Raw genomic sequence first — 27,646 nt, forward strand, 5'->3', positions numbered from 1 at the left:
GATTTAGATTTCTAATCCACGAGCCATGGGGTAGCTTTATCTTTCCCAAAGCATCAAGAGTAGAAGTCAATGGTTGGGAAAGCAATTATATTAGGGCCTTTTGGAGGTGCTGTCCTCTCGAAGCTCATTGGTTGGAGGTGACACGAGGGTGACTGAGTCAGGGACCCAATGACTTCTGGTGCCTTCATGCCCCTGTGGGTAACTGAGTGTTGGTGAGTTAAGGCCCCAACAGTTGTAAGAGCACCCGGGGTGTCAGCCAGAAACCAACAAACAGCCAAATCCCTGCAGCCCCGCCCAGCCTATCCAACAGTGGGGGAGCTGATTAACCATTAACCCCCACCCCTCCCAGGCTGAGCCTCCACCCTTCACAGAGGCTAACCTAGACTCCAGGCAGATCCTCCCAGAGGACGGTTTGAAACGCAGGAAGGCAGAGAGGCACCTGGGAGGAAGCAGTGGGAGGGCAGAGGGCGGGGGCCGGGGCTCAGCCCGAAGACTTCGGGGTGGGCATCCTGGGCAGGGCAAGTGACCGAGGTGTGGAGGGGGAGGATGCGCCTCTCCAAAACCCTCGTCGACATGGACATGGCTGACTACAGTGCTGCGCTGGACCCTGCCTACACCACTCTGGAATTTGAAAATGTGCAGGTGTTGACGATGGGCAATGGTAGGTGGGGGCATGTGTGCCCAGTTGTGGGGGGAGGAGAGAGCCCAGGTATGGGAGCGGATCTGTGCTACTCAACTTTGAGTTGGGAGGACTTAGAGAAAATGGTGGGTTGGGCCTCTAGACAGGCACAGGTGCTGCCAGGTGAAGTAAATGTGCCCAGGTAGTATGGCCAGAGGCATTATGGGTGAGGGGAAACCTGTAAGGGCAAATCTCCAGCACAAGTAGGTCCCAAGGATCCCGCCAGACCCTCCAGTTCCTGTTACCTCAAAGCTGCTCCCGCTCAGCATGTCACCGGGAACAGGAACACTGTGGGGGTGTGGGGGAGCTCCCTGTTGGCGTTGAGCTCCAGTAGCTGAGCCCAACATGGCCCCTTCTATATGGCCGTTTCTTGAACCCCTTGGGCCCAGGTCCCAAGAGATGAAAAATATGTCCTGTCGCTAGAGATGGCGGGTGACGGCACAACGATGTTTCAGGGTGTCTTTGGGACTTTCCTAGGTGTGAACGCCCCAGTTAGGAAACTGAGACTCCAAGTAGGCAGAGCGTGTTGCGTGTGTGATCGTGGCTTCCTCTTGGTATGTGTGCGTGAGTTTCCATGTGAGTGTGTGTGGGGGATGGCGTGTACCGCGTCGGCACACCTGTGCCCCTGGGGGGCCATTTGCATGTCGGAATTCATCTGTGTGTGCGCGTTCTGTGCCTCTTGCAGCTGTATTCATTCACTGAGCATGTCTGTGTTCTTTGGGGCTCCTGGGGGTGCTGTGTTTGTCTTGCTCACGGCAGGTGGATGTTTGTATATATGTGCTGTGTGTGCGGATTTGCTCTGTGCTTTCCATGTAAGCCCCGTGTGGGCGCTTGGCCGCGTGCGCTGGCTGAAGCCTGCTGGTGCGCGGCTCTGTCCTGCGGTCGGTGCTCTCTCACGCACATGGTTATGCGGGCAGCCGTGTGGGTTTCCGATGATGCCTTTTGCCAAATGAGATTCACATCAGCGACATGTCTGTGTGTCAATGAGCGCCATCTGTCTCAGAGCAGATTTTGTGTGTCTTTTCCCAAGTTTGCACATCCACTCCAGCACTGCTGAGCGCACATCTGAAGGGGGTTAGGGGGTAGACAGTTCTCCTGGGGGCAGGGTGAGGCATGAGAGCAAGGCAGCTCCTACAGGGGAAGGCCCTATCTGGTCCCAGGCTGGCTTCAGGAGAGGGGGTGTTGGACTGGCCAGGGGCAGCCTCCCACCTGTCTCCCTTCTGGAAGTAGGTGAAGTAAATGTGATCTGGAAGCCTGTGGTCAGCTCCACTCAGCCAGAGAGGAGGCGGTGGCGGGGCAGCACCTATGGTCAGTCCTGGTAGTGGCTCACCTGCCCCTGCCAACCACTCCCCACGTGACCTTGGTCACATCACTTCCCCTCCCCTGGCCCCCGTATCTTCTACAAAATGGCTTAACAGCCCCAGGCCTGCTGTCTGACTGGCTTTTAGCATCAGGGTATCACATGAGGGACCGGGGAGGAACATGCTGGCAATGGCATACGCCTAGCTGCTGTGCTAGGCGGGTGCTGGGTGACCCCCACAGGGACAGAGTGTGCTGTCACACTCCTGGCCACCACCCAGGCCAGGCTGCTCCCTGGGGTGCTGCCACTTGTCGCCTCCAGAGTCAGAGCCTCCAGCTCCCCAGAATCGGGTTCTCCTGAGTCAAAAGCCAACCCCTTCCTCTGGGTGCCCTGAAGACAGGACAGCCTTCAGTTCTGGAGCCAGAAAGATTTGGGCTCAAATTCTGACATAAATCCTCCCTACTGGTGTGGACTTGGCAAGCCATTTCCTCTCTGAGCCTCCCTTTCCTCATCTGTAGATGGGAAGGAGTAATAGTGCCCGCTCCCAGGGCAAACCAGAGGATTCCATAGGCCTGAGTGCTCAGCATGGGGTCCTGGCCCTGCTTGGGTGGTCTAAGAACTCTGAGCATCTTGCTAGGTAAAGAGTTTGCATGTGTCCCCTGCCGGAGAATGAGTCTTCTAGAAGTGGAGATGTATTTCTGCATGCATCCCAGGCTGGAGACTCGTGGGGTCCAAGGAGAGCTTCCTTCCCTGCCCCCACCTCCAATTCAGAAGCAGCAATAGCAGTAGGGGCTCCTTGATAATCAGAAGCCCTAGCAGACACCCCAACAAGTGTAGCATTGGCCAGAGTCCTCCAGTACGTCTGAGCTAGAGTAGGGTCCTCCCCTCAACAGAGTATAATGACCCTTCTGAGCCTTATTGCTCTTACCTGGAGAAGGGGGGCAATTGCTGACTCTGTGGGTGAGATGATGGACCCAGCAGCACCCAATCCATGCCACCTCAGACATGGGGGCGCTTTCCCCCAGCCTCTGCTGAACAGACACGGGTTCTGGGGTTAGCTCTCCCTCGTGGTTGGGGGAGGCAAGGCGGAGGGAGAAAGGGCACCAACACAGCTTAACAATTACCCCCATCTCCAGAAATAATTCACCAAGAGGAGGAGGCCACACTCCTGGGCACCCTCGGGCATCTGGGGATGTTCAGCCAGACGATGGTAGAAGTGAAATGCAGGGATCCGCATGTGCGTGGAGACTAGAAGGCACTGGCTCTGCCAGTCTTCTCCTGCAGGAGCATTTTCAGTTCATAAAAGCTGGTGTAGTGCTAGTCTGCGCACTCCCCGCATGGTGATTCACTGAATCCTCATAATGGGCCTAGGGGATTTTGCTCCCCTCTGGTAAGTGAGGAAGCGAGGTGCTGGGAGGGGAGGGAGGCAGGCAGCGTCACACTAAGAAGTGGCAAACTGGGACTCGAGCCTGGCAGAAGGCCTCCGGGGCTGAGCTCCTGATGGCAGCACCACGCAGGCCCCTCTCCAGGTCTGAACTGGATGGTCGCTAGGAATTCGCGGTCAGAGTCCAGATCTCTGTGAAAACGTGTGTGTGATGCTGTGTGCTGTGACTGTGTGTGGCTGCCCCGGGAGGCTGGTCCAGAGCATTTACCATCTTCTCCAAGAGGTCTGTCTTTGGTGGGAGATTTGTTCACCAAAAATGAGTGTTTTAGCTTCTGAAAATTTTCAAAACAGAAAACAATGGGACTAGTTGAACTGCCCCCTTAATAGGTAAGGAAACTGAGGTCCAAGGGGAGTTGAGGCAAAGCGCTTGCCCAGGTCACAGGCAAGGTAGGGGCAGCATCAGTGGTAGCCCCAGGGCCTCCCAGTACCCAATCCAAGATCTGCTTCACAGGGCCTCATACTGCGCCCCCTCACTTTCACCCACATGCAGTGGCTTTTGCCTCTGGGACAGGGGGCGCCCAGAAGCATCTTTGCTGTGACACTTCCAGGAGGGCAAATGAGCGGCTGCCCTTGGTGAATGTTTTTCTGATCCCCGGGAGAGTCTGCAGAGTCCCTGAGCACCAAGCTGAGACCCACCCCCCCAAGTCACTCAAGAGAAAAGGGGGCAGAACTTGGCTCTGTACAGAACTATCCCTTCCAGAGCCCACGCTGCCCAGTCTATAAGGGTCACAGGTGTCCGAGGAGGTGGCCAGGTGTTTTCCACCTAGAGAAAGCTGGGGTTCACAGTCTCCAGATGGCAGAAGCAAACCCTCACAAATGACTCAGTGGGGTCAGTGTCACAATCATCCCCAAATTGTGGATGTGAAATGAGGCTTCCAAAAAGTCATGAGACTTGCTGAGATAGAAGATCATCTCAGAGCGGGAGCGGTACATGGGTCTGGGAGGCTGGATCCCTGGGGAGGTCTCCAGAACACCCGCATCACTTTCTAAATCCAAGCCACAAGAGAATGACCCATGGAGGCGACTTTCTGGCCACCGCCCCAGCCCCCTGAGTCTTCACTCTCTTCTCTTTTGTTGCAGACACTTCTCCATCAGAAGGCGCCAACCTCAACACATCCAACAGCCTGGGGGTCAGTGCCCTGTGCGCCATCTGTGGGGACCGAGCCACCGGCAAGCACTATGGCGCCTCAAGCTGCGACGGCTGCAAGGGTTTCTTCCGCAGGAGTGTGCGGAAGAACCACATGTACTCCTGCAGGTGAGCCGTGGGGCTCAGCCTGGCTCCTCCAGCCAGGGAATGGGTGCGCTTGGGCTAATTTAGTTCCCTAGGGTGTATCTTCTCCCCACCTGGGTCCCAGAGGCCTCTGCCCTTCCTTCCATGCCTCCAAGCTGCCTCTGGTGTCTTAGGCTTGGTGGATCCAGGTGAGAACATCTATTCCAGGAGCCTCACTGACTGATGGCAAGCTCTTTGTTAAGCACTGACTATGCCACACACCGTGGTGCATCCTTGCGTGATTCTACCTGTCCCTGAAATCCCGTTGTTATTACCCCATTTAGCAAATGAAGATCCATGGGGCTTAGGATTAAGCCTTTGCTGACTCTTCAGAGGATGGGGTCCACCCTCCAACATGGTGCTTTTTCTGGGGCACATAGGAGATTGACTCCAGGCTTTTTGAGGTACCCCAAGGGCTTCGCAAGGCCTTGGAGAACCCTCCTTCAAAAGCATCTCCCATCTGGGCAATAGTAATAATGAAATTCCAGCAACTGTCACTTAGGAGCCCTGTGCAGACACTGTGCCAAGGCCTGTTGGAGTATTATCTCATTTTTACCTGTCAACGCCCCTTTGAGGCTTCCCCCCCCCCCCATTTATAGATGAGGAAGCTGTGGTTTGGAGAGGGCTAGGTATTTGCCTAAGGTCACTCAGCTTGAATCAATGGCAGAGCCTGGGTTGACACTCAGGGCTCCACCCATAACTACTGTGGCACACTGCCTTCACCTCTTCCTCCTCCAGAGAGTGCCTTGTGTGGGCCACGCATCGCCTCTCAGCAATGAGGGGGAGCCTGGGATCTGTTCTGGGCTTTCCCAGATGTGCTGGCAATGAGTGTCCTGGTTCTCATGGGTCTAGGGTTCCCAATTCAGCTCTAACACCAAGATGAGTGGTCTGAGGCCACAAGTGGCCTCTCCTAGCCACAGTTTCCCCGTATTTAGCAGGACAGAGCCCATAAAGTCTTCCTTTTGGCAGGCATGAGAAATCCTGGCATGAAGGGTTAAAGCAAGGAGGATGGAGGGCAACCAGATGGCCAGGGTTTTAGTTCAGTCCTGGAGGGGGAGGTGATCCCTTCCCCATCCAACCATCCAAAGCCTTCCCCAGATTTAGCCGGCAGTGCGTGGTGGACAAAGACAAGAGGAACCAATGCCGCTACTGCAGGCTCAAGAAGTGCTTCCGGGCTGGCATGAAGAAGGAAGGTGAGCCTCGGCCTTCCCCTGCACCCCAATGCCCCCTCCCCCAGCTCCCGGGCAGTCATTTACAACCACAACCACAACTTTATGACTAGGTGACAGGCCCCAGGGTGACTGGCTAATGACTGAGAGGAGGAAGGGCCTGGAAATCTGACCATAGGGAGGGGCTGGGCTTGGTCTTGAGAAAGATTCAGAGATAAGCACCCAGTGTTGGCTACTCAGTTCCCAGCCACCACCACCTGCCTGCCTTTGCCACCCCAAGTCAGCCACTCCGGGCGCTTTTTCTTGATCCACCACTAGGAAAAGTGTAGAGTAAGACATTGCAAATTTCCATGTACGCACTCAGAGCTCAACAAACATGGACATGGGGCTGCTGAGCTTCCTACCCCAAGAACCAGTTCCCCACAGCCTTACTCTTTATTCCTGGGTATCAGGTAACCCAAAGGTTTCCTGTTCTAGGGAACAGGGACAGGTTCCAGACTCTTGCTGGGAAGAGGAGGGGAAGGCAACTGTCATCAGCCTCACTGACAAGGCTTCTGCTCCAGGCAGACATTTAATAACACCACACTGGACTTTCCTACAACCATTCTCTGTTTTCCCCCAGCACCCCTCTGTGGCACTATCATTACTGCCCCTTTTCATGGCTGAGGGAACCGAACCCCACAACTTACCTGTTCAAGTGAAGCAACTTGCCAAAAACCTACAACTGGTCAGTGCCAGACCCAAGGTTTGAACCTACAGCTTCTGACTCACGTTTAGTGTTACCCCCAGATTCCAGGATCATTTAACCTTTTTTCAACCCAAGTTCAGGGAGAAAAAACCCTTTTACTGCTTCTCCAATGAACTTGAGTTCCTTTTCAAATCTCTTCTGTTCCCTCACCCCTCAACATACCTCCACCACCTCTAGGACTAGCTTAAGACCTGTAGCCTTTTCGCCCAAAGCTGTGGACATACTGGCCAAACCCTTCGTTAGTTCTGTACACACACACACACACACACACACTCACAAACACACCACCCCACCCAACCCCACCCCACCCCACAGCAGGATTCTGCAAGTCAGCTTCCCGGGTGACTGGGAAGGAGGCGAGCTCGGCTCTGGCAGCTTCTCCTACCCTGGCCCTGCCTTTGAGCCCCTATTTTCTCTGTCCCGCTCCCCTGGAACTCTCGTCTGTGTATCAACCCTACAGAGCTCAGGACCCCTGTTGGGAAATCTGAACTTGCTGACCCCGCTGAAGGAGTGCGTGGTTTCTAAGACCTCCTCCTACTCTGAATACTGGCAACCAAACCCTGTTGGCTTTCAAAGTGGAGCAGGGATCTCTTCAAAGGGCAAACAGCCCCCAGTTTTCAATAGGCCTCTTTCCCCCACCTCTCCACCAAGTTGAGATCTATTTTGTGGAATGAGAAATGATATGAATGGGAACATGGCGCCTGTATGAGCAGCTTGAAGCAAGAAAAAGGTGGAGAATTGTTTGTAAGGGTCTGTGGTTCTAGTGGTCAGGAAGCCGATTATCCCAGACAGCCGAGGATTTTAGGTTCAAGAGAAAGAATCTCTTGTGTGATCATTTCAGGCCACGTAACTGACAGGTGGGAGAAGGGTTGGCGGCTTTCCTAGGCTGTGTGGGGCCTGGTGCTGGATGTGGTCAGTCTCTTTTCAAACATCCAGGGAACTTTCAGGGAACTTTCTGCCCCTTCTGGGCTGCAGTTTTCCATCTATAAAATGAGGCGTCAGAAAAGGACTTGCATCTAGGCACACTCTCCCTGGCCTCCCACACGGCACGCTGCCCACCAGGGCCATGTGTGGCTCTGCGCGGGGGACACTGCCCTTTATTCTGCCTCTACCAGGCTCCCTGGTGGGTGAAGGAAGCGGTGGCTGCCACAGGAGCTGTGTAGGGGAGTGGGGTGGACTTGCATATGAACAGGGGAGCAGAGCTGGAAGCTGGCCCCAGCCAGGGTGGTCGCAGGAGAGGGGTTTTTTTACTTTGGAGTCTCCAGCTCCTTAACTCCCCAGTGCCCTTAACCGATTTGACTTTCATTCTCATTTCATTTCGATACCAGACAAGGCCCATCTCCTGACTCCTGAAGAGGAACAAGAGCCCAGGCTGCTCTGCCTTAGCTTAGCCTTGAAAAGAGTCATTGCTTCTTGGCTGAGGGCAGCTGGCTTTATGCCAGGAAGATAGGAGATTTGGCTGGTGGCGGGTGAGCACGGGCTAGTCAACAGTGCTTATTTACATGCCTGGCTTAAATGGAAGATGGACATGCACTCGCTTGGCTGCTCTGAGAAGTGACCAGGGCAGCAAAGTACCCAGTTGACTCTGTGGTCAAGTTCTGGAAGGGGGGCTTCGACCTAAATCTTTTAGCCCCAACACTCTGGTGGGACCTTCCCAAAGTCAAGAGAGGCTTCCGCAGAAGCCTTGGTGATCAGGAGAGTTGGGACCAGCTTGTGTGCCTCTTGCTTGATGGCCTTGGGAAGACTCGGAGATTAAAACCCAAAAGCAGTGCCTGAGGACAGGGAGGGAAGAAGGGCTTTGAGGTCTGTGAGTCCCTATATGAGGTCATCAGATCTGCCCTTCTCCCTGCTTTACAGATGGGCACATGGAGAATAAGTAGTGACTGAGTTGGGGGTAGTTGGGACTAGTGCTCAGGCTCCCCAGAGCTGAGCAGACACCCCACTCCCCAGATGAAAACTGGGGCTGATGGCCTTGGGAGGCATCCTCTCCTGTCTAGATTCCTGAAACTTCCTCTTGACTGCTTGAAGGGCTCCAAATCTCATAGACCCGTAAGTCTTGACCAGAGTCTATTCCGTGGTGGTAAGAAGTGAGTTTCCTGGAGGACAGCCTCTGGGGAGAAGCCTGGGGGTCACTGGGCCCAATAGCAGGTCAAAAGGGCCGGGGAGACGACCCCACCTGGGTCTCAACTGGCAGACCCAAGACAAATGTCCGGCATCAGAAACCCAGTCCAGGAAACCAGGCCAGAGGTGCCGGAGGTACAGGCTGGCTGTGGGCCAGGGGACCTCTGATGAGATCTTCCTCGAAGCCCCAGCCCAGCCCCCCAGGGGCACTCACTCAGGGGGTTCTCTGGGAAGACAGGCTCATCCTCCTCTGCGCCTCTGCCCAGGTCAGTTAATATTCAATAGAAGTTACATTAGGTCCCCGACCCTGCTAATACTGAGCAAACATTTGGAAAACATCATTCCGTGACTGAGCTCGCGCCGGGCACTGATAAGGCCCGCCTAACCTTGAGAAGCCCTATCCGCAGCTGCTGACTGCAGCCTTTATTGGGCCCGCCTCCCCTTGGCGCCCGGTGGGTGCAGTGTCGGTGGCTGCCCTGGGAGGGGTGTTTGCAGGCGGGGCCGGACGCGGGCAGGGGAGAGGCACTGGGAGCTGGCGCTCCAGGGTGGAGCGTCTCAGGGGAGCTTTCTTACTTTGGGGTGTCCAGCCCACTGACTCCCAGCTCCCTTTAGACTATTTGACTTTCATTCTCTGATCTATTTCATGTGTGAAATCAAGAGAAGCCAGTAGCTCAGATGTCAAGCTGGCGGATGTCAGCTTGACCCTGGGAAACCGAAACCGGTGTAGGGCAGGGCTCACTGTGCCTCCTGCATTCACTCAGCAAATGCTTCTTGAGTACCTACTGTGTGCCAGGCTTTGTCTGGTCACCAGGGCTATTGCAGCAAATGAGAGGCAAAGTTCTGGCTTTCTGGAGCTTTCCTTCTCATAGAGAGGCACAGAATAAGGAAACGATCAAATTACAGTAAGTGCCAAAAAAGGAAAGTAGAACAGGGTGAATGGTAGAGCATGGAGTGGGTGCCCCCCAGGAGGGTCATCAGAGGGTGTCTCTGAGGTGACCTTTGCCAGAGACATGGAAACGTGAAGAAGCTAAGCTGTGGAAGGAAGAGAATCCCAGGCAGCGGGAACAGCAGCAGCAAAGGCCCTGAGGCAGGATGCAGGAAGAGCAGGGAGGTGGGTCTGGTGGTCCAGTGAGTGCAGGGCAGATGGTCAAGTGAGAACAGAGACGAGGGCCGGTGAGGAGTGCAGAGCTGACTCGTGTGAGGTAGAGGGACGCTGGTTTCAAGCAGCAGAAGGACATGCCCCGAGTCGGGGTTTTGTGGATTCCCACACATGGATTGTGGAAGGATCATTGCATGATTGCATGAGTGGGGTTTGGGGTGTAAGGAAAAGAGATGTTCAGGAAGGCTCCCAGCTCTGGGCTTGAGGGGCTGGAAGAAAAAACCTGCCTGATCCCAAGATGGAAAGGCTGCAGAGGATCAGGTTTGGGAGGGAAACTGAGGCCCAGAGAGAGGATGTGAGTCCTGTCAGCACACAGGGAGAGTGGCAAGTTCCAGGTCACCCCACCCTCCCTCCCTCTAGCTCCAGCAAAGCGCAGGGAGGCCTCTTAGACTCCAAGCAACGAGGACAGACAGGGAAGAGCCATCTTAATATCATGGACCCTGACTCATCCAGATGGGGACGCGAAGTGGAGTGTGGGACTTGGTGGACAGAGGGCCTCATCCCTGAGCTCCTGGGAGAGACCCCTGTGGTGAGCAGGGGCCAGCTCAGGCTCTGAGAAGACTGGTCTGGGGCCTGCAGCTCCTGCTCATGCACAAGATGTGCGGAGCAGCTGGGAGCCTCCAAATCCCATCGCTCGGACCTTCTTCTCGGTGTTCAGAAACCCTGGGGCCTTCTCCATGTCACCTGAGTGTTTTCCTTATTTTACACATATTTTGCTAGAAATAAAGAGACCTTTTCCAAAACAGAGTTTGAAAATATGTCATCTACATGGATTCTCCATTCAGTGCTCAAAATTGCCCACCTCGGGCTGCTGTCCACCCATCACCATCTTGCATGCCTCCAGTGATGGGCAGATCACTCCTCAGGCACCCCATTGTTGGGGGAGGGCAGTGGCAGCATTTGGAAAGTTCTTCCACAAGCTGCTTTGAATCCATCTCCTGGTTCCTGCAGGCTGATCTGGGCCCTGCTCCCCGACACCTCCCTCCTACTCCCACCTCCTACTGTGCTTCCTCCTCACCAGCACAGCCCTGCAGTACCTCCTTCTGGATGAAAGTCTCTCCCCTTGCTCCTCACCCACTCCTCATCAGTCATGCGACTTCCCCTCCACCCCACCCATCCCTGCCCTCCTGCCTCACCTCTCTCTGCCTCCTCACAGCTGTCCAGAATGAGCGGGATCGAATCAGCACTCGCCGGTCCAGTTATGAGGACAGCAGCCTGCCCTCCATCAATGCGCTCCTGCAGGCAGAGGTCCTATCTCAGCAGGTACCAGCGTCACCCTCTGCCCTCCAGGGCATCCTCCATATTGAAAGAATCTCACCTCCATCCCTGTGCTCTGCAGCCAGGCTTTGGAGATGGGAGGACCCCGGACCCCACAGAAGGGACACTGAGTCCTGCATCACGCAGCTGGCCTAGTAGCAAAGACAGAACTTGCACCCAAGGCTGGCATTCTGGGTGCTTTCTGGTTCATCCTGCTGCCCCATCCTGCAGGCCATGCGGTCTTTATTCTCACTGAGGGCCTGAGATCAGCTAAGCCCTGAGGGAACCAAGTAGTGGACAGTGGACAAGTTGCAAAAGAGGGCTCAGCCCTTGCTTTGCTGATTGACCTTGGGCCAGTCACAGCACCTCTCTGGGCCGTGGCTTTGTCATCTGTCATATGATGAGGAGGATTTTTGCCCTGCTCCTCTAGAGCGGAGGGGTTCCTTGGGATTTTAGGGAGCGGGGGAGAAGGCAGGGAGGGGGCAGGCCTCAGTGTCTTCCTTTCTGTTTTCCCCTGGGCTTCCTTCAGAGCTGAGAAGGCTGGGTAGTGCAGTCTCCCTTTTGCAGGAAATGATCTGGGGGGGGGGGTTCCGCAGAGGACAAAGAGTGTGGGCAGGGCCTGGGACCATGCCGAGCATTTTCCTTCATCTCCCCCAGATTACCTCCCCCGTTTCTGGGATCAATGGAGACATTCGGGCCAAGAAGATCGCCAGCATCGCAGACGTGTGCGAGTCCATGAAGGAGCAGCTGCTGGTGCTGGTCGAGTGGGCCAAGTACATCCCCGCCTTCTGCGAGCTGCCCCTGGATGACCAGGTGGGGGGCAGGCCTGTGCAGGGGAGCCCGGCCGAGCGTGCTGCTGGCATAGAGCCTTGATTTTATTTAACAAAGTACACACTTTGCTGTTCAAGTCACTTTATAATATGAATCTCCCCCACAATCCTCCAAGGAGGGAAGGCTGTTATTCCCATGTTACAGGCGAGGCTGCCGGGGCTCGGAGAGGTAGAAATTACTTAAGGCCGTACAGCTGGTATCCAGCACAGCTGGGGTTAGAACCAGGCAGGTGAGATCCAAAGCCCAGGATCCTAACCCCTGCACCCCTGCACCCCGCACCCCTGCACCAAGCAGCTCTCCTGAGGGTGTGGGAAGAGGAGAGGACAGGTGGACAGGGCCCCAGGGGCCAGGGATAATGAGGTCAGGAGGTTTGGGCTGGAATCCTAACTCTAAGACGGGTTCTCTGTGTGAGCTTGGAAGAATGACCTCTGCTCTCTGAGCCTCAGTTTTCTTGACCCTTACAGTTTTCTCCTCTGTAAGGTGGGAATTATGTCTGCTTCAGAATGTCGTTGGGAGGACCGAGGCCGTTACCATTTACAAGTACAAACCAAGCAATGGAGAACCCACATGCCTTCCCCAGGCTACAGCTCGCCTCACCCAATGAGTTTCTTCCTTGGCTCCCACTTAAATGGCTGAACTCAGCATTTTCTTTTCCAAAGTCCAGTCTTTGGAATACCCAAGGGAAGTGGGCTGGGGTGGGGGATCTGAGGCCAGATGAATTCCTGATGTAGCACAGATGATTGCTCCTGCCTCTGGTTAGGCCTCTGTAGACGTTGTCCCTGTCTGGGAAAGAGGAGCTGGACTGGGGCACCTCTCAGCTCTGGGGCGCAGCAAGGGGACACCTATGGACAGTACCCCAGACACCAGCTCCGGGTGACTTTGCTTCTCTGTTGAGTCTGTTTGCACAGGAGACTGGCGAGGCAGGGATATTCAGGTTTCTGAGAATCCCTGCAGGCAAGGCAGCTGGTGAACTTCATGGAACCAGTGCTCCCCAATCTCCTTTGACACCCAGATTCTTGCAGAGCAGTCATCAGTATCGCACAGCAGGACTTGCTGTGAACACTCTGCTTTGGCTGGAGCGCAGTCTCACGCCGGCCTGGACCAGATGCTGTCTCGCATGCAGTCCCCGGCCCTCTGGGAGGGCCGTGATCTTGGCCGAGATGTCCCTGCCTTCTCCCCTGCTCCTTGCGCTCTGGCCCTGGTCCCCTCTGCTGGAGAGTCTGCATTAATGTTTAATCCCTTCCATTCCTTCCCAGGGGCTCAACAGGGCAACAAGATACCCCCAAGCTGAGCAATTGTTAACCTCGATTTCCCACCCAAACCTCCCTGGCTGGGGCTCAGAGAATTCTCAGAAAGCAGTGATGGGTGGCCAAAAACAAAGGACAATCATTAACGCACACAAGCCCCCCCCCCAACTCTGCATGACCACCCCCCAGAACAGCCATCAAGTCAGGGGGCTGGACCTGGGGCCAGGAAGGTTCTCAGCTCTCCATTCCTGGTGCATAAGGTCCCCAACTTGTTAAGAGAGTTAAGAGGTATTGTCCTTCAAGGGACACCCCAAATCTGTCGACATGGCCCCAGGAACCACCTTCCAAGCTCACTTGCTTCTTGGTTGGTTTTGGACATCAAGCCACTGAAACCTAGAAGGCGGCATACAAGTGCCTAAGGGGGCTGAGGCCCAGGGTGTGGGTGCTGCTTGCTCCAGGTCACAGAGCAAGGCAGCCACAGAGCTGGGGTTCCAGAACAGGTCTCTGCCTCTCCGTGTGAGAGCCACGGGGGTGACAGGAGCCCTGGAAATGAGGAGGTGATCCTATGAAGCAACTTGGCCTCCCTGTGTGTCCTGGTCAGAATGCGGGTTCTCACCTCCAGGGAGTGTCCCCATTTCTTCTCGTCTTGTCAGCCTCCCACGGCTTGAGCACGGAGGAGTTGAGGGCTTAGGACAAAGGGCTGCCCAGGAAGGGCTAGATCTGGAGAAGAAGTTAAGTCAGTTGTTCATTCATTTGCTGACTCCTTTTAGTCACTCACCGGCCCCTCTCGCCCCCCCTCCCTCTCTCCCTTCCCCCTTCAACGCCCCCTTCTCTCCTGTCCTCCTCATGGCCCTCCTCTCTCAATCTTTCCCTGTTCCTTCCTTTCTGCCCTCCTGACTGTCACATACCATCACTCTGCCCTATTATTTGTTTTCTGTTTTATGATCTATGATCTATTCTACCTTCCCCCTGCATCCCCAAGAGTGTAAACTCTGCGAGACAGGAAGGATGTTTCTCTCTCTTTCTTTATCATTGAGACCCCATTATCTAAAAAGTCCCTAGTATTTAGCAGGTGCTTAGCATTTGGAAGAATGAACAATCAATGAAACCATGAACAGAGCTCCTTTTACCTCCTATTTTGGCCGGCTAACTTCCTTCTACCCTTCTAACTTCCTAACCTTCCTTCCTAACCTTCTAACTTCCTAACCCAACCTTGCAGAGCAGACCCCGAGGCTGCCAGCCTGCTACTGCTTTTCACCAGCCTAAACTTTGATCCTCCTGCAAACCCCACAGCAGATATTCTGAAAGGCAGGCGACATCCTCTGTGCATTGGGTGGGTCTGTACCTCAGATTCCAGGCACTCCAGGGGGCCTCGTCCTCTCTTCAGGGAAGGGTCTGTCAAGCTGGGCCTCTGCCAAAAACCAGTGTTCACCCCCCCTTTGCCTTGGGAGCCAACACCCCCACCCAGATTCTTGGAACTCTCTCTCAGAATCCAATGGGAAGTGGGTAGATGTCTTGGAGATCTTGCAGAGCAGAATTAACTGGGAAACTTGATAAATTCAGACCATTAGGCCCATCCTGTTCATACAGCCAACTCTCTCTGGTAGTAGGGCCTAAGAATCTGCATTTTTATAAAACACTTTTCATAATCTTTCATAGCTGGCCCATGGGTAGGAATTCAGGCACCACAGTTTTAGAACTTTGGGGGGTTGTAGACCTCTTGAGAGTCTGATGAAAACCTTTGAGCCTCTGCTGACACAAAAACATGCCCAGAACATTCCTTTCAGTTTCATCAGGTGCACAGACGAGGCCAGAGTAGCAGCGCTTGCCTAGAATACAGCAGCTCAAGGACAGCAATTGGTCTCCAGCTTTCCCCTTCCCGGTTTTGGCTGAATCTTTTCCAGGCCCCTGGTTTTATCAGTTAAGGGAGGAAGGTAGCAGTTTTATGGTGCCTGTTTCTAATCTGGGCAGGTAAAGGCAAGGGGAGCATTCACTGATGTGCCCGGGGTCACTGAGTTGGCTAGAAGCAGCTTTCCCAGGGGTACAGACACCTCCCCGGGGTGCAGTCTGCAGCACCATCCCCTCTCTATTCCAGGTGGCCCTGCTCAGAGCCCACGCCGGCGAGCACCTGCTGCTCGGAGCCACCAAGCGATCCATGGTGTTCAAGGACGTGCTGCTTCTAGGTGAGGGCTGCCCTTCCCAGCCAGGGCATCCGGCAGGCCAGGTCAGCGGGCAGCCCGCTCGGCGGGGACCTGCCAGGGGGCTGTGCAGGGACAAGCGGGGCAGAACCCCGTGTTGTCAGTTGGACTCCCCACTCAGATGCAAGGAAAGATGGTCACAAGAAGTTAAAGTGCCCAGCATAGAAGTTAGAGCACAGCAAGTTTATGCCTGAGGAAATGGCCTGCATGTGCCTTCTGGAGACCTGTACCTGGCACAGACCCCCGACTCCCGCCAGCCCATGTCATCTATGCCTCCCTGGCATGCTGGTTTATTTTCAATGCTTGCATAGGGGACCCTATGAGCCAGATCCTCGATTACTTTATAAACGTTAACCCCATTAATACAGCAACATGGGGTAAGCTCTATCATTCACCCCCATTTTACAGATAAAAAAACTGAGGCACAGAAAGTAATTTCTTGAATCTTTCTGGCTAGTCAGCAGGTGAGTGCAGTTTCAGCCCAGACCTGAGCTCTTCACCTTGATGCTCTGGTGCCTCCCCAGTGGCCGTGGAGCGTCACTGGTCTTGCGGGTTGTGTTGGGAGAGTCCGGATGATGTGATCGGGGTCCTAGAAAGCCAGGCTCCAGGTCCAGGCCAGAGACTTCAGGCAGCTCGTGGCTTTCATCTGGCCTTCAGCTTCCTCACCTGTAAAATGGGGGTGCGATCTCCGCTGTGCCCTCCTCCCATGGGTGCCAGCCGCACCGCCACCTGCAAAAGGGCAGGGCCTGTCCGAAGCCAGGGGAGAGCAGAGCAGCACCCCTCGGCAGCTCACCCACCCCCTGCCTCCCCACGCGTCTAGGCAACGACTACATCGTCCCACGGCACTGCCCGGAGCTGGCGGAGATGAACCGGGTGTCCATGCGCATCCTGGACGAGCTGGTGCTGCCCTTCCAGGAGCTGCAGATCGACGAGAACGAGTACGCCTGCCTCAAAGCCATCATCTTCTTTGACCCAGGTATGGCTGCCGCCCCCAGTGTCACCAGCTCCCGCCCGGCTGTGCACCCCGACTTCACCAGCTCCGCTCGCTAATATGACACCAGGCGAGGCTGCTCCTGCTCGTTCTACTTAACAGATGAGGAAAACGAGGTCCAGAGGGCTGCGGGGCTGGACAGGGCCCTCTGGCTCCGAAGGCCGGGGGTTCTCCTTCCTCTGTTCCCCCTCCCCCCTCCTTTCCTCTCTTTCCTCACCTCCTGTCTCCCTTCTTTCCTTGCCTGCATCTTCTTTTCCTCAAAAAAGTCACGTAGTATCTACATAGTAAAAATGCCAACAGCTCCCCCCAACTTTTCCCGCCTGAAGCCTCCTCCCCAGGGGGAACCGTTTCTGAACCTCCTCCGTCTCTTCCGGCAGGGACGTCTACGGCTCTCAACAGAATCCACACCCTCAGGGTCTCGATTTCTCTGTCTGAGATGGACTTTTCCTCTGACTATAGCTGAGGATCTTCTCACTTTTCCCTGCCCACCCCCCCAACAAAGCTCCTGACAAGGTCCTCTGCTGAGGTGCCAATGGCCCCCGTGCTGTTCTGTGCTTCTGCCTTTGTTTCTTGTGCTGTCGCTGCAGAGTGTATCTCCTCACGCCGACTAGCAGGATGCTTTCCTGCACGCCATCCTGTCCTCTGCGTCTCCTTTCTCCACATTCCACCTCCCAATGGCCACCCACATTTTTCTACCATGTCTGTATGGGGGTATCTTTGAGCAAAGCCTGATTTCATTTCACAATGTCAAGATGCCCGGGCCCCCAAGGCTTGCTCACCCCCGTCCCTCCGCACATGTCAGCGGGCACCTCGGGTGGGGGGGCAGGTACTGTCCTTACTGCTGGGCCCCACATGCTAGGTCCACTGCAGTGATAAGGAAAAGGAAGAGGAAGACACTGCTGCTTACGGAGCGCTCACAAGGCGCCGTTCTGAACACTTTAGGCGGATTATCACATTTATTACTTCCAACAGGGTACCTCTGAGATAGGAGTTGTTATTATCCCCATTTTGTAGATTAAAAAAAAAAAACTAAGGCACAAGGAGATTGATTAACTTGTCCAAGGTTATGCAACCAGGAGATGGAAGAGCTTGAATTTGAACTCCAGATTCTCCAGCTCTCAAGCCCATGTTCTAAGCAAGTGCTAATCCCCATTTCTTTCTTTTTTTTTTCAAAGATTTATTTATGTATGCATAAATACAAGAACTGGGGTACAGGCCAGATGTGCAGGGGGTGAGGGGATTCACCAGAGACAGAGTGAGGAGCAAAACAGGCAGACTGACTGAAATACACTGCTGAGGGGAGCAGCAGGTGAGACAGGAGGGGTCTGCTGCGCCATGTGGATAGTTCCCTGGCCAGTGATCAAACTTGTGCTGCAGAAGTTGGGGACAGCTTCACAGTGCTGTGCTTAACCCCTTGAGCCACCAGGGAGGCCCAGTCCCCATTTCTTAAAGAATGAGGCTCCTGGTTCTAGTTTCCTTGAACTATTTCCTGGCCCAGGCTGTACCCCCATCAGTGCCTGGCACAGGGTTTTCAATATTAATTGCTCAGTAAAATGTGCAAGATTACTGATGCCAAGACAGGTCAGCAACCTGGCTGGGAGGGGGCAGGCGGCCTGGTAAGGGCCTGGCATACTGCAGGTGGTGCTCAGTAAGTGTTTGTTGACTGAATGAAGGCTTGTAGAGGTGTGGCTCAGTTGAGAGAGCCCTGAACTGAAAGTGGAGGTGACATTCTCTTTCTGCCACCTACTTTATCCATAAAAGAAGAAATAAATGCATCATCTCCATGAAGATTGAGATTAGCCATTGGATGCCCACTTGAGTCCCCATCTAGGTTAACTCTCTAGAATTTATCCATTGATTTTTTTCATTCATTCATTTCATTCATCCACCTGCCCATCCCTTCATCTAGCCATCTACTCAACAACTGTTGACTACACGTGATGCTAGGTAGTGTGTTTACAACAACAAAAGAAATACACGTCCACCCAGAGCTCAGAGTGGAGTGGGAGAGACAGTCATGCCCTGTGTGGTCAGTGGTGACCAAGGAGCCACAAAAACGTGGAGACATGATAGACACTCATAGTGCTGACCTGAGAGAGATGAATAGAGAAGGCTTCCTGGAGGAGGTGAAACTTAAGCTGTGACACCAAGGTAATGCAGGCACGGGAGCAGCAGTGTGCATAGCTCTGTTCTAAGACCGCCAAAGACAAGGGGCTGAGGTCTGGGCAGTGGTACCTCAGCTATGAGTCAGGAAGTCCACGCCCATGTCATGGCTCTGCCAACAATTGACTGTGTGGTCTGCTCCGTGCCTCAGTCTCCTGTGTGTAAAATGAGGCGATTGCTCAGCACCCTCTTTGAGGGGTTCCTGAAGTTCTGCTCCCCATCCTCCACGCCCCTCTCGCAGTTGTGTGACAGACACCTCTCTCTGCCCGAGTCTAGGAAGCTGCAATTTGCACTAGTGTACCCTGGTTCTCGAGGACACTGAATCCTCACCCCAGCACTGCTGAGGACACCCTAGGGTCAGTTGGTCTTGATCTGGGCCCCATGAATCAAAGCACATCTGGGCCCCCTCCCATTGCAGATGCCAAGGGGCTGAGTGACCCGGGCAAGATCAAGCGGCTGCGTTCCCAGGTGCAGGTGAGTCTGGAGGATTACATCAACGACCGCCAGTACGACTCGCGCGGCCGCTTCGGTGAGCTGCTGCTGCTGCTGCCTACGCTGCAGAGCATCACCTGGCAGATGATCGAGCAGATCCAGTTCATCAAGCTCTTCGGCATGGCCAAGATCGACAACCTGCTGCAGGAGATGCTGCTGGGAGGTCCGTGTCAGGCCCAGGACGGGCTGCGAGGTGGGCAGAGTGTTGGGGTTGCTCACACAGACCTGGGCTCACTTCTCGGTTCCATCATGTCCTCACTCTGGCCCCTTAGCCTGCCCAAGCCTCCCTTCCTTCAGCAAGAAAATGGGAATAATGCCCCATTTATTCTCAGCAGAAGGCAAGATCTCTGTCCTCATGGGTGGGGTGTGGGGTGTGGGGTGTGCGTGTGTGTGTCTGTAAAATAATAATCAAGTATATAATAAACATGGTAACTACAGATTTTGAAATAACCAGGTAATACTGTAGAGTATGACTGAAGAGAGGTTTCTTTAACTAGCTTGGCCAAGGGAGACTACGCTGAGGTGATGACTTTGTGCTAAAATCTAATATCTAAAAGGAAATAGAACATTTAAAAGCCAAGAAAAAAAACATTCCACCAGAAGTAGCTCACACAAAGGCCCTGAGGTAGGAGGTTTGTATGAAAGAGGATATGATGGTGCGACTGAGTGAAGTGGGATCACATAAGATGAAGATGGAAGTTGGGCACAGCCACATCATAACCACAGTCTTGTGGACGTTGATCAGAAATCTGGATTTTATTTCCATTTCTAATTTTTTAAAAAAGATTTATTTATGCATACAAGAACTGGGGTACAGGCCAGAGGTGCAGTGGGTGAGAGGATTCACGAGAGACATAGTGGGGAACAGAACAGGCAACTGACTGAAATACACTGCTGAGGGGAGCAGCAGGTGAGTCGGGAGAGGTCTGCTGCGCCATGTGGGTAACTCCCCGGCCAGGGATCGAACTCGTGCTGCAATGGCTGCCAATAGCTTCATAGGTTGCGTCTTAACCCCTTGTGCCACCAGGGAGGCCCTCCATTTCTACTTTTGTCAGGAGAGTGAAACTAATGTTTTAAACTACTCTGATTATTGAGTAAAAAGTAAATTTAAGGGGAAGGACATGGAGGCTTAGACATGGTTAGAAATTTAGCAGCATAGATAAACTTCATCATCTATTCAGATGAAGAATGCACAGGATTTGCTGGTAGATCAGATGTGGGGCATGAGGGCAGGGGAAAAGCCAAGGATAAAACCTGCATTTTGCTCAGAGTAATATACCGAGACAGGGAAGACAGAAAAGGCAGTCTGAGTCCAGGCATGGGGTTGGTGAGTGATAAACCAAGATATCCAGTCGAAACTTCAGTTAAACATGAGACTATTAGACACCCAAGTTGGTTACCAGGGAGTCAGTTCTATGAGTCTGTTGCTCAAACACAAGCCCAAAGCCCAGGATGGGGGCAGCTTGGTGGTTTTCCAGCAATTTGGTGCCATGGAAGGGGATGGAGGAGGACTGGTCAGGGGATAGGATAAAGGAAAAGGTAGCTTCAGAATCCGAGAGAAGAGCATGCGTTAAGAACACAACATTTAATTTGCTAAATTCTACAGCAGGAGAAGGTCAATGTGCTCATTGGCAACAGGGAGGCTCTTGGCAATTGTGTTGAGAGCACTGTCAGGGGAAACCAGATTGGGCCAGTCTGCTACAGAGTGAGTGAGTGAGGAAGTGCAAAAATACAGAAGTGGACAGAGCAAGTATTGACAATCTCTGAAAAATGTCTCACTCTGAGGGGAGATATGAGAAGGTTGAGGGTGGTTGCAAGGAAACAATCATAATGATGGACTATGGGACCTTTGCCATACTAAGAAGAAAATGGGTGACAGGTGGTGAAAAACAGAGTCATTGGGTTGGCAGCCTCAAGGGCTGAATGAAGGGCTTTTGCAGTGATGGTACCAGACTAGCTGAGCCACAAGGATAGGGCATGAGGTCAACATGAGGAAGCTTGGACTCAAGGTTTTGGAGGTGATGCAGTTTCTGGTGATGGTATGACCAAAAGCAAAGTTTCTCAAACTCAGCACTAGGAATTTGGGACTGGAAAATTCTTTGTTGTGAGGGCTGTCCTCACAACTATTTAGCCACATCCCCACCCAAGAGATGCCAGTCCTGCCTCTCTACTGGTGGCCACTAAAAATGCCCCAGATAGGGTCAATGCCTCCGTAGGGGCCCACATCAACTCATTCCCAGTTGAGAATCACTGTCATACGCTAACTCATGTCATTCTCTCTTTGACCCCTTGAATATGGGGTTATTATAAATCAGGTGTCATTGAGATCAAGGGTAGGAAGGAACTTGTGTTTTGTTGCCAGATAAACTTGGGTAAAATCATCAATTTCTTTGGGTAGTCATCTGCAAAACAGGAAAGTCATGGTACCGACCCTATAGGATTGTTGCGAGGATTAAATTATGTCAAACATGAAAAGTGCTGTCAAATAGCACCTGGCCCATAAGAGACGCTCAGTCGTTGTTTGCAATCATTGAAACAGGTGTACTTTAGAGCCCTCTTGAAGCTCTAACTTTCCATCATTGACACACTGGTGACCACAGTCTATTATCAAACCACACCCCATGTGATATTATCATTCTCTGATAGGGTTTTTGAAGCCGTTACTGTGTTCCAGACACTTTGCTAGTCCTCAAAGAGAGAAGGAAAATACATCTCTAATTATAATGCTCACAAACAGAAGTGGTTGTTTAAAAAAAAAGGGCTACAAATAAATTATTATGGAAATTTGAAGGAAGGAAATATTTACTTCCTACTGGAGTAGAGAGAATCAAGAGAAGCTTTGCAAAGCAGGAAATATCTGAGTTGGAATTTGAACTTGTGGACATAGTGTGGCAGGGAGGCAGGTGGCAGGTGAGTGTGCATGGAGAAGGCATCTCTAGTGGAAGCAACACATGAGTAAAAGCATAGAGATAGGAATGTACAGGCAACACATAGATGCTATAAGTAGATCTGAATGTATGGGTGATGAAGCTGAAAGGTGAGTTGGGATCAAATGGCTGAAAGACTTGTGTGTCAAGGAACTTTGAAAATCATTGACTAAATCTATTACATGAAGATGCAGTCAATACACTAATCATGTTTTTTGTGGTCCTCTTAATACCCTCAAGGAGGCTATGGAGAAGAATGGTAACCCCCAGTTTACTAACCGGAAGTAAGAACTGAATAGGAGCTGTCAATATTCGATGAGCAGTTTGACTGGCCACACCTGGGGAAGATAGTGCCTCAAGTCCTATAGTCCTTATGTTAGACTTCCCATCTTGATTGAGTTTTTTCTCTACCTGCAGGGTCCGCTAGCGATGCACCTCATGCCCATCATCCTCTGCACCCTCATCTGATGCAGGAACACATGGGCACCAATGTCATTGTGGCCAACACGATGCCTACTCACCTCAGCAATGGACAGATGTGTGAGTGGCCCCGACCCAGGGGGCAGGCAGGTGGGCAACTTGGGTTTTACCCAGGAAGGGAGGCGGTTGGGGCCTAAGAGGGAAGGAGAAGGGTTTAGAACATGGGAACCTGGATACAACAGTCCTCTATGTAGCAAGGTAGGGAGTGGGGGGTGAGATGGTCCATTTGCTAAGGCTATTTATTCAGTGAGACCATTTATTCAGTGAGATAACCTCTAGTGAATGAAGCTGTCCTTGGAATGAGGCATCCATTGGATGAGGCTGCCCATTGGGTGAGCATGTCCTTTGGAATTAGAATTCCATTAGGTGATGTTGTCCATTAGATTAAATTGTTCCTTGAAGTTAGGCTGCCCAATTGGGTAAGGCTATCCATGAGACAATAGGGTGAAACCATTCACTGGGTGGGGATGTCCTCTAGGTAAAATCTCATAAGGGTGTGTTTGTCATTGGGCAAAGGTCTACAAAGAGTTAAGTCATTTTGTCCAACATTTGAGATGGGACAAAGTAGTTCACTAAAATGAGGTTGCATTTCATTGAGCTTGTTCTTTGGGGAAGTTGTCCAACTGGGTCATGGTCAAAGTTATTTTCTGAATCTGTGAAGGTGGTGGAATCAATTCATTTTCATTATTCGTCTACCTAAATATCAAAGAAATGCTATTTGTAGAGCCGGTTAGATCCAGACTGTTGGATCTCATCAACTGCTGTGCCTTTTCTTCAAGAAAGGGTACTCCTGTCACATGTCCTATTGTCCTTACGAAGAGTCAGGCTTGGGCCCTGGGAGAGAGGAGAGAAGCAGCCAAGTCTCCATCTCAAATGTTGGACAAGACAGGGATTGATGGAATCAGGGCAAAGAGCTCAGTCATAACCTTCCAGATCTCATGGAACCTAGGTTTTATGTTCTGGGACTCAGAAAGTTTGAATTGTAAGAGACCTGAGAGATAATCTAGTTTAACTCTTTTGTTCTATAGGAGAGGAAACTAAGTTTCAGGTGGGCTAGAATGTTCCCAGGATGAAGGGCCGGGATTTTGAGCAGCCCTGCTTGTTTTTCTGTCCCTCCAGCCACCCCTGAGACTCCACAGCCCTCGCCGCCAGGTGGTTCAGGGTCTGAGCCCTACAAGCTCCTGCCAGGAGCCATCACCACCATCGTCAAGCCCCCCTCGGCCATCCCCCAGCCAACCATCACCAAGCAGGAAGTCATCTAGCCGCCACTGGGGGTCGGGGGCTCTGCTGGCCCCCCAGGCCCCTCAGAGAGCCCCTGGTGCTGGTCCTGTGAAGGAGGCTGTAGAGCAGGGCAATCCCAGGGCCACAGTGGTCAGGGTGAGAGCTCTCGAACTTGGACTGAGGCCCACATACCATTGTCACCCTTCACTGCTGCTCTGCAAGACGGGCCTCGAACTTGGGGAGACCCCAGCTGAAAGTCCTCTGCTGCCTTGGACAACTTCTTCTTGCTGAAGCCACTGCCTTCCCTGTCATACATATCTACCCTCAACTCTTCACCCCCAAAGGACTATTGTCTGGAGACAGGGGACCTTGCTTAAACATGGTGCCCTCCCTCTCAGACTGGTACTTCTTCCATCTCGATACAGTCACAGAGTCCAGATGCAGAGCCCTCTGAGGCGGGGTCAGGTCATGCCACCTAGCCCTCTCCCCCATTTTGCTGCCCCGACATCCAGTGCTCATCCATCCCCCCTGTCACCGGCCTCAGCCAGTCTAGTGTCTCCAAAACTGTCCCCCTCAAAAGCTGAGGAGGACTTGGAAATAACCCCTCCCCCATTACCTCATGAACATATTTAAAGCACTGACTGGGGTAGGCCCAGTGTAGGAGACTGTGCAGAAGGAAGACATCAGCCTTCCTCCAGCCCACAGCCATCTCTTCTTCCGGGCATTGGGTGGGCCCTGGGGGTCAGGGTGATGAGCCCTACAGGCTTTCAATGACAAGAGAACAATCCCAGGGGACAACAGCCACAGGAACTTAGAGGAAGGTCTGGGAGGTCGGAGAAAGCATCGGAAGGAGGGGGAGGATGCATGAGGTCTTTAAGGTAGGGTGGGACTTGGTTGGTGGATCAGGGGAGACAGGACTTTCCAAGGAAGGGCAGGACAAGGCCTGGAGGTCAGAAGAAGGGCGTGGGAGGGAGGAAATGAGAAGACCACTGTCAGGAACAGAGGGGCCCTGCTGGACAACGGGGGCCTCAAATGCCAGACCAAGGAGGTAGCCACGGCTCCTGTGCCCTGTCACGGGTTGAGATGGGCAGAACCGAGCCTTCTGATGAATACAGCTGCCCAGAGAATGAGAAGGTGGGGCGAGTGGTGTTCAAGGGGGGATGGTGGTGAGATTCAGGTGAGGGGGTTGAGGCTTAGAGGTGGAAACCTCAGTGGGTGCCCCCTCAGCACAGGGTGGTATCAAGGATGATACCACCAGGCCCCCACAGGGCCTGTCTCAACTTTTCCCTTAGTCCAGGCTCTGTCCTAAGGCACCTGACACGCACCTGCTCTTTTCATCCTCCCTGTTGCCCAGAGATCATTTTGGAAGATGAAATTGAAATCTAAGAGGTTAGTGATTTTCCCGGAACTCGCACAGCTACTCATACATAGCTGGGTCAGGACCTGGTCCCAGGTCTGCCTGGGTAGAACAGGATCCTGAACCGCAGTGGCAGAATGAGTTCTCCGCAAAGGCCCCTCTGTCCTCACTGGCCCAGCCCCTCAGGTAGGAAGATCCTCCCCTGCCACAGAAGCTACAGTATCTCTCTGGCCCAGAAACTCTGGCCTGCCCACATCTGGGACTAGGAAAGGCCTGAAGCTATAGTCAAGTCCAGTCGTTGTCCAGAAGTCTGTTTATTGATACACAAGGAAAATTTCTAACTCTTGGGCCCCTCTTCTCTCTTTGCTCCCCAAGGAGGTGAAGGATGTCAGAGGTCTGTGGCCTGGTTTGGTTGGGGCAGAGGATGGGGTTAGTCTGGGTTTGAGACCTGCTCTGGGGAGCATCACTTGAGGGACATTCTGGAAACATTACACCCCAGGATGGGGCAGCCAGCATTCATCCGTGCAGAATCTTGATGCCTGGAAAATTCTGGAAACTGCCACTGGCGGGTGGATATCAAAGACACATGCCCTGGGACTGGAGCTGTGCTTGAGTGAAGAGCAAGAGGTAGATTGACTGCTGACCCCTCTAAGTGGATGGGGTGATACCCCAGTGCCAGAAATTCCAGCAGGGGTGGTTGTTCCTCTTTGCAAAAGGGGCATGAAGGGTGTTGGGGCCGAATGTCCAAGAGAAATCCCTGCTTTTCCGGTGAGGTCAGGATGGGCCTGTCCCTCTCCACTAAGCCAGGTCCTCGGTCCCAGGAGAGACTGTCCACTGCTCACACTTTCCTCCACCACCTCTCCCTTGGGTTCCCCAAAAGTCCCAGTTAGGGGTTCAGACTGGCCAAGGCAAGGTGGGGCAGTTGGAGTCCTGGTGGTGGCCTCGGTCGTTGCCACTCTCCTCCAGCCCTGTGCTGCTCAGGCCTCTGTCATAGGAGGGAAGCTGAGATAAGGATCCCCTGGGACAGAGCAAGCTCAGGGTTGCCTAAGATGGCAGCCATCTTCTGGGTCTGAGGTCAGTCCGTTCCTGGAGGAGGAAGCTGTTCTGCTTTAATAATTTTAGTGACATGGAGGAAACACAAAACATCAAGAAGTTTACTTTTCTGATAGTAAACCGAGGACACCATCCAGGAGAAGTGTTCTCCCCCCACTACCTGGGTTGTGGCCCTAAAACAAAATCTGATGGGCTAAAAAGGGGTTGGGAGTGCAAACCTGGACCCCAAATTCCTCCACTGAGACAATGCCTTCCCTAGGCAACTCTCAAAGGCTTCCAGGATGTACATGACTCTTGTGAGAGTGGACAGAGACCAGGAGAGGGTTGGAAATGGATGCGCCTAGATTTCTTATGACCAAGCCAAGTGCTTTTGCCAAATTGCTCTGTGATTTTCCCTGATTGGGATGAATTATTCCGCAAGTTGTTCCGCAAGTGGGCTGTGTCCTGCCAGAAGGCCCAGCACCTCCTGTGGGTGTGGACATGATCAGCTCCTGTGCTGGCCCCTGAGTCCTTCCAACCTCCCCCTGCTCGCTCCCATCACTGCTGCCCAATGGGGCAAAGAAGCAAAAAACCTTTCTTACTCTTGTGTGTTTTAACAAAAGTTTATAAAACCAAATAAATGGCACGTATGTTTTCTAAGTCCTCGGATGGGTGTTTTTTCTTCCTTTGAAGTATTAATACTTGAAACAAGCAGTCGTATATTTCTTTACAGTGTGCGAAAGGTGTTCACATTCATTTTTTATTTTTTAAAGATTTATTTATTTATGCATACAAGACCTGGGGTGTAGGCCAGAAGTGTGGGGGATGGTGGGGGGAGAGAGGATTCACCAGGGAGAGTGGGGAGCAGAACAGGTGGATCTACTGAAATCCACTGCTGAGGGGAGCAGCGGGGAGACAGGAGAGGTCTGCTGCGCCATGTGGGTCACCTCCCTGGCCGGGGATCGAACTCATGCTGCAGTAGCTATGGATTGCTTCATGGTACTGACGCTTAACCCCTTGTGCCACCAGGGAGGTCCTTCATTAGTTTTTTAATCTTCTGAGATTAGACCTAATTCATACCCTACATTTTACCCTCCATTCATATCCTATACTTGGCAGAGAAAAAACAGCCTCAGGGAAAGTGGTTTTCCTTGGGAGGCAGAGGTAGGAATCTGACTCCAGTCTCTTGATTCATTATTATATATGAGTACACAGTATTCGGTATGTAAAGAGAGTGAAGGCCTATCCTTCATCAGGAAGAGGAAGGGAGAAGGAAGGGGTTGGTGGAAAGATCTGGAAAGATGGCAAGAGGGTCTAAGTGTCTGTCATCTACCATGAGGATCCAAGATGAAACCCTGCTCTGGATCACTTCAGGGGATCTGAGTCAACCTACCAGCAATAAAGGATGAGTTGGCACAGGGAAATTTCATCAAAGCAAGTGTCATTTTAGCAACGAATAAAGTGAGGGAAGCACTTGAGAATTTCCAGCAGGGTCTGCGGTCACCGTGTGCTTTCCCTGGTAAGCAGGTGTGCAACCCCCACACACCCCAGCCTCGCTTT

General features: G+C 52.8%; 1 protein-coding gene across 4 annotated transcripts; it reads left to right on the top strand.

Moving 5' to 3' along the window:
- Positions 1 to 392: 392 nt before the first annotated feature.
- Positions 393 to 26,730, top strand: HNF4A (hepatocyte nuclear factor 4 alpha). Of its 4 annotated transcripts, none has more exons than XM_037499134.2 (10): positions 393 to 661; positions 4,504 to 4,678; positions 5,792 to 5,886; positions 11,047 to 11,153; positions 11,805 to 11,960; positions 15,321 to 15,408; positions 16,244 to 16,399; positions 18,996 to 19,262; positions 22,414 to 22,566; positions 23,596 to 26,730. In XM_037499134.2, the coding sequence occupies exons 1-10, from the start codon at positions 547 to 549 to the stop codon at positions 23,736 to 23,738; spliced, it is 1,455 nt and encodes a 484-aa protein (XP_037355031.1). In that variant the 5' UTR covers positions 393 to 546; the 3' UTR covers positions 23,739 to 26,730. The 4 variants fall into 4 exon arrangements, with proteins under 4 accessions (XP_037355031.1, XP_037355051.1, XP_037355041.1 ...); XM_037499154.1 differs by having other exon boundaries at positions 493 to 661; positions 22,414 to 22,536; XM_037499144.1 differs by having other exon boundaries at positions 493 to 661; positions 18,996 to 19,232.
- Positions 26,731 to 27,646: the final 916 nt, after the last annotated feature.

The sequence above is a fragment of the Talpa occidentalis genome, unplaced genomic scaffold (genome assembly GCF_014898055.3).
Source record: "Talpa occidentalis isolate TD23 unplaced genomic scaffold, MPIMG_talOcc4v2.1 talOcc4.10, whole genome shotgun sequence".
Taxonomy (NCBI): domain Eukaryota; kingdom Metazoa; phylum Chordata; class Mammalia; order Eulipotyphla; family Talpidae; genus Talpa; species Talpa occidentalis.

Excerpts from the sequence above, each read along its gene's own strand:
- HNF4A (XM_037499134.2), top strand. The coding sequence starts at position 547 with ATGCGCCTCTCCAAAACCCTCGTCGACATGGACATGGCTGACTACAGT. Across the intron at positions 662-4,503 it reads GGTGTTGACGATGGGCAATG|ACACTTCTCCATCAGAAGGC; the intron begins GTAGGTGGGGGC and ends CTTTTGTTGCAG. Across the intron at positions 5,887-11,046 it reads GGCTGGCATGAAGAAGGAAG|CTGTCCAGAATGAGCGGGAT; the intron begins GTGAGCCTCGGC and ends GCCTCCTCACAG.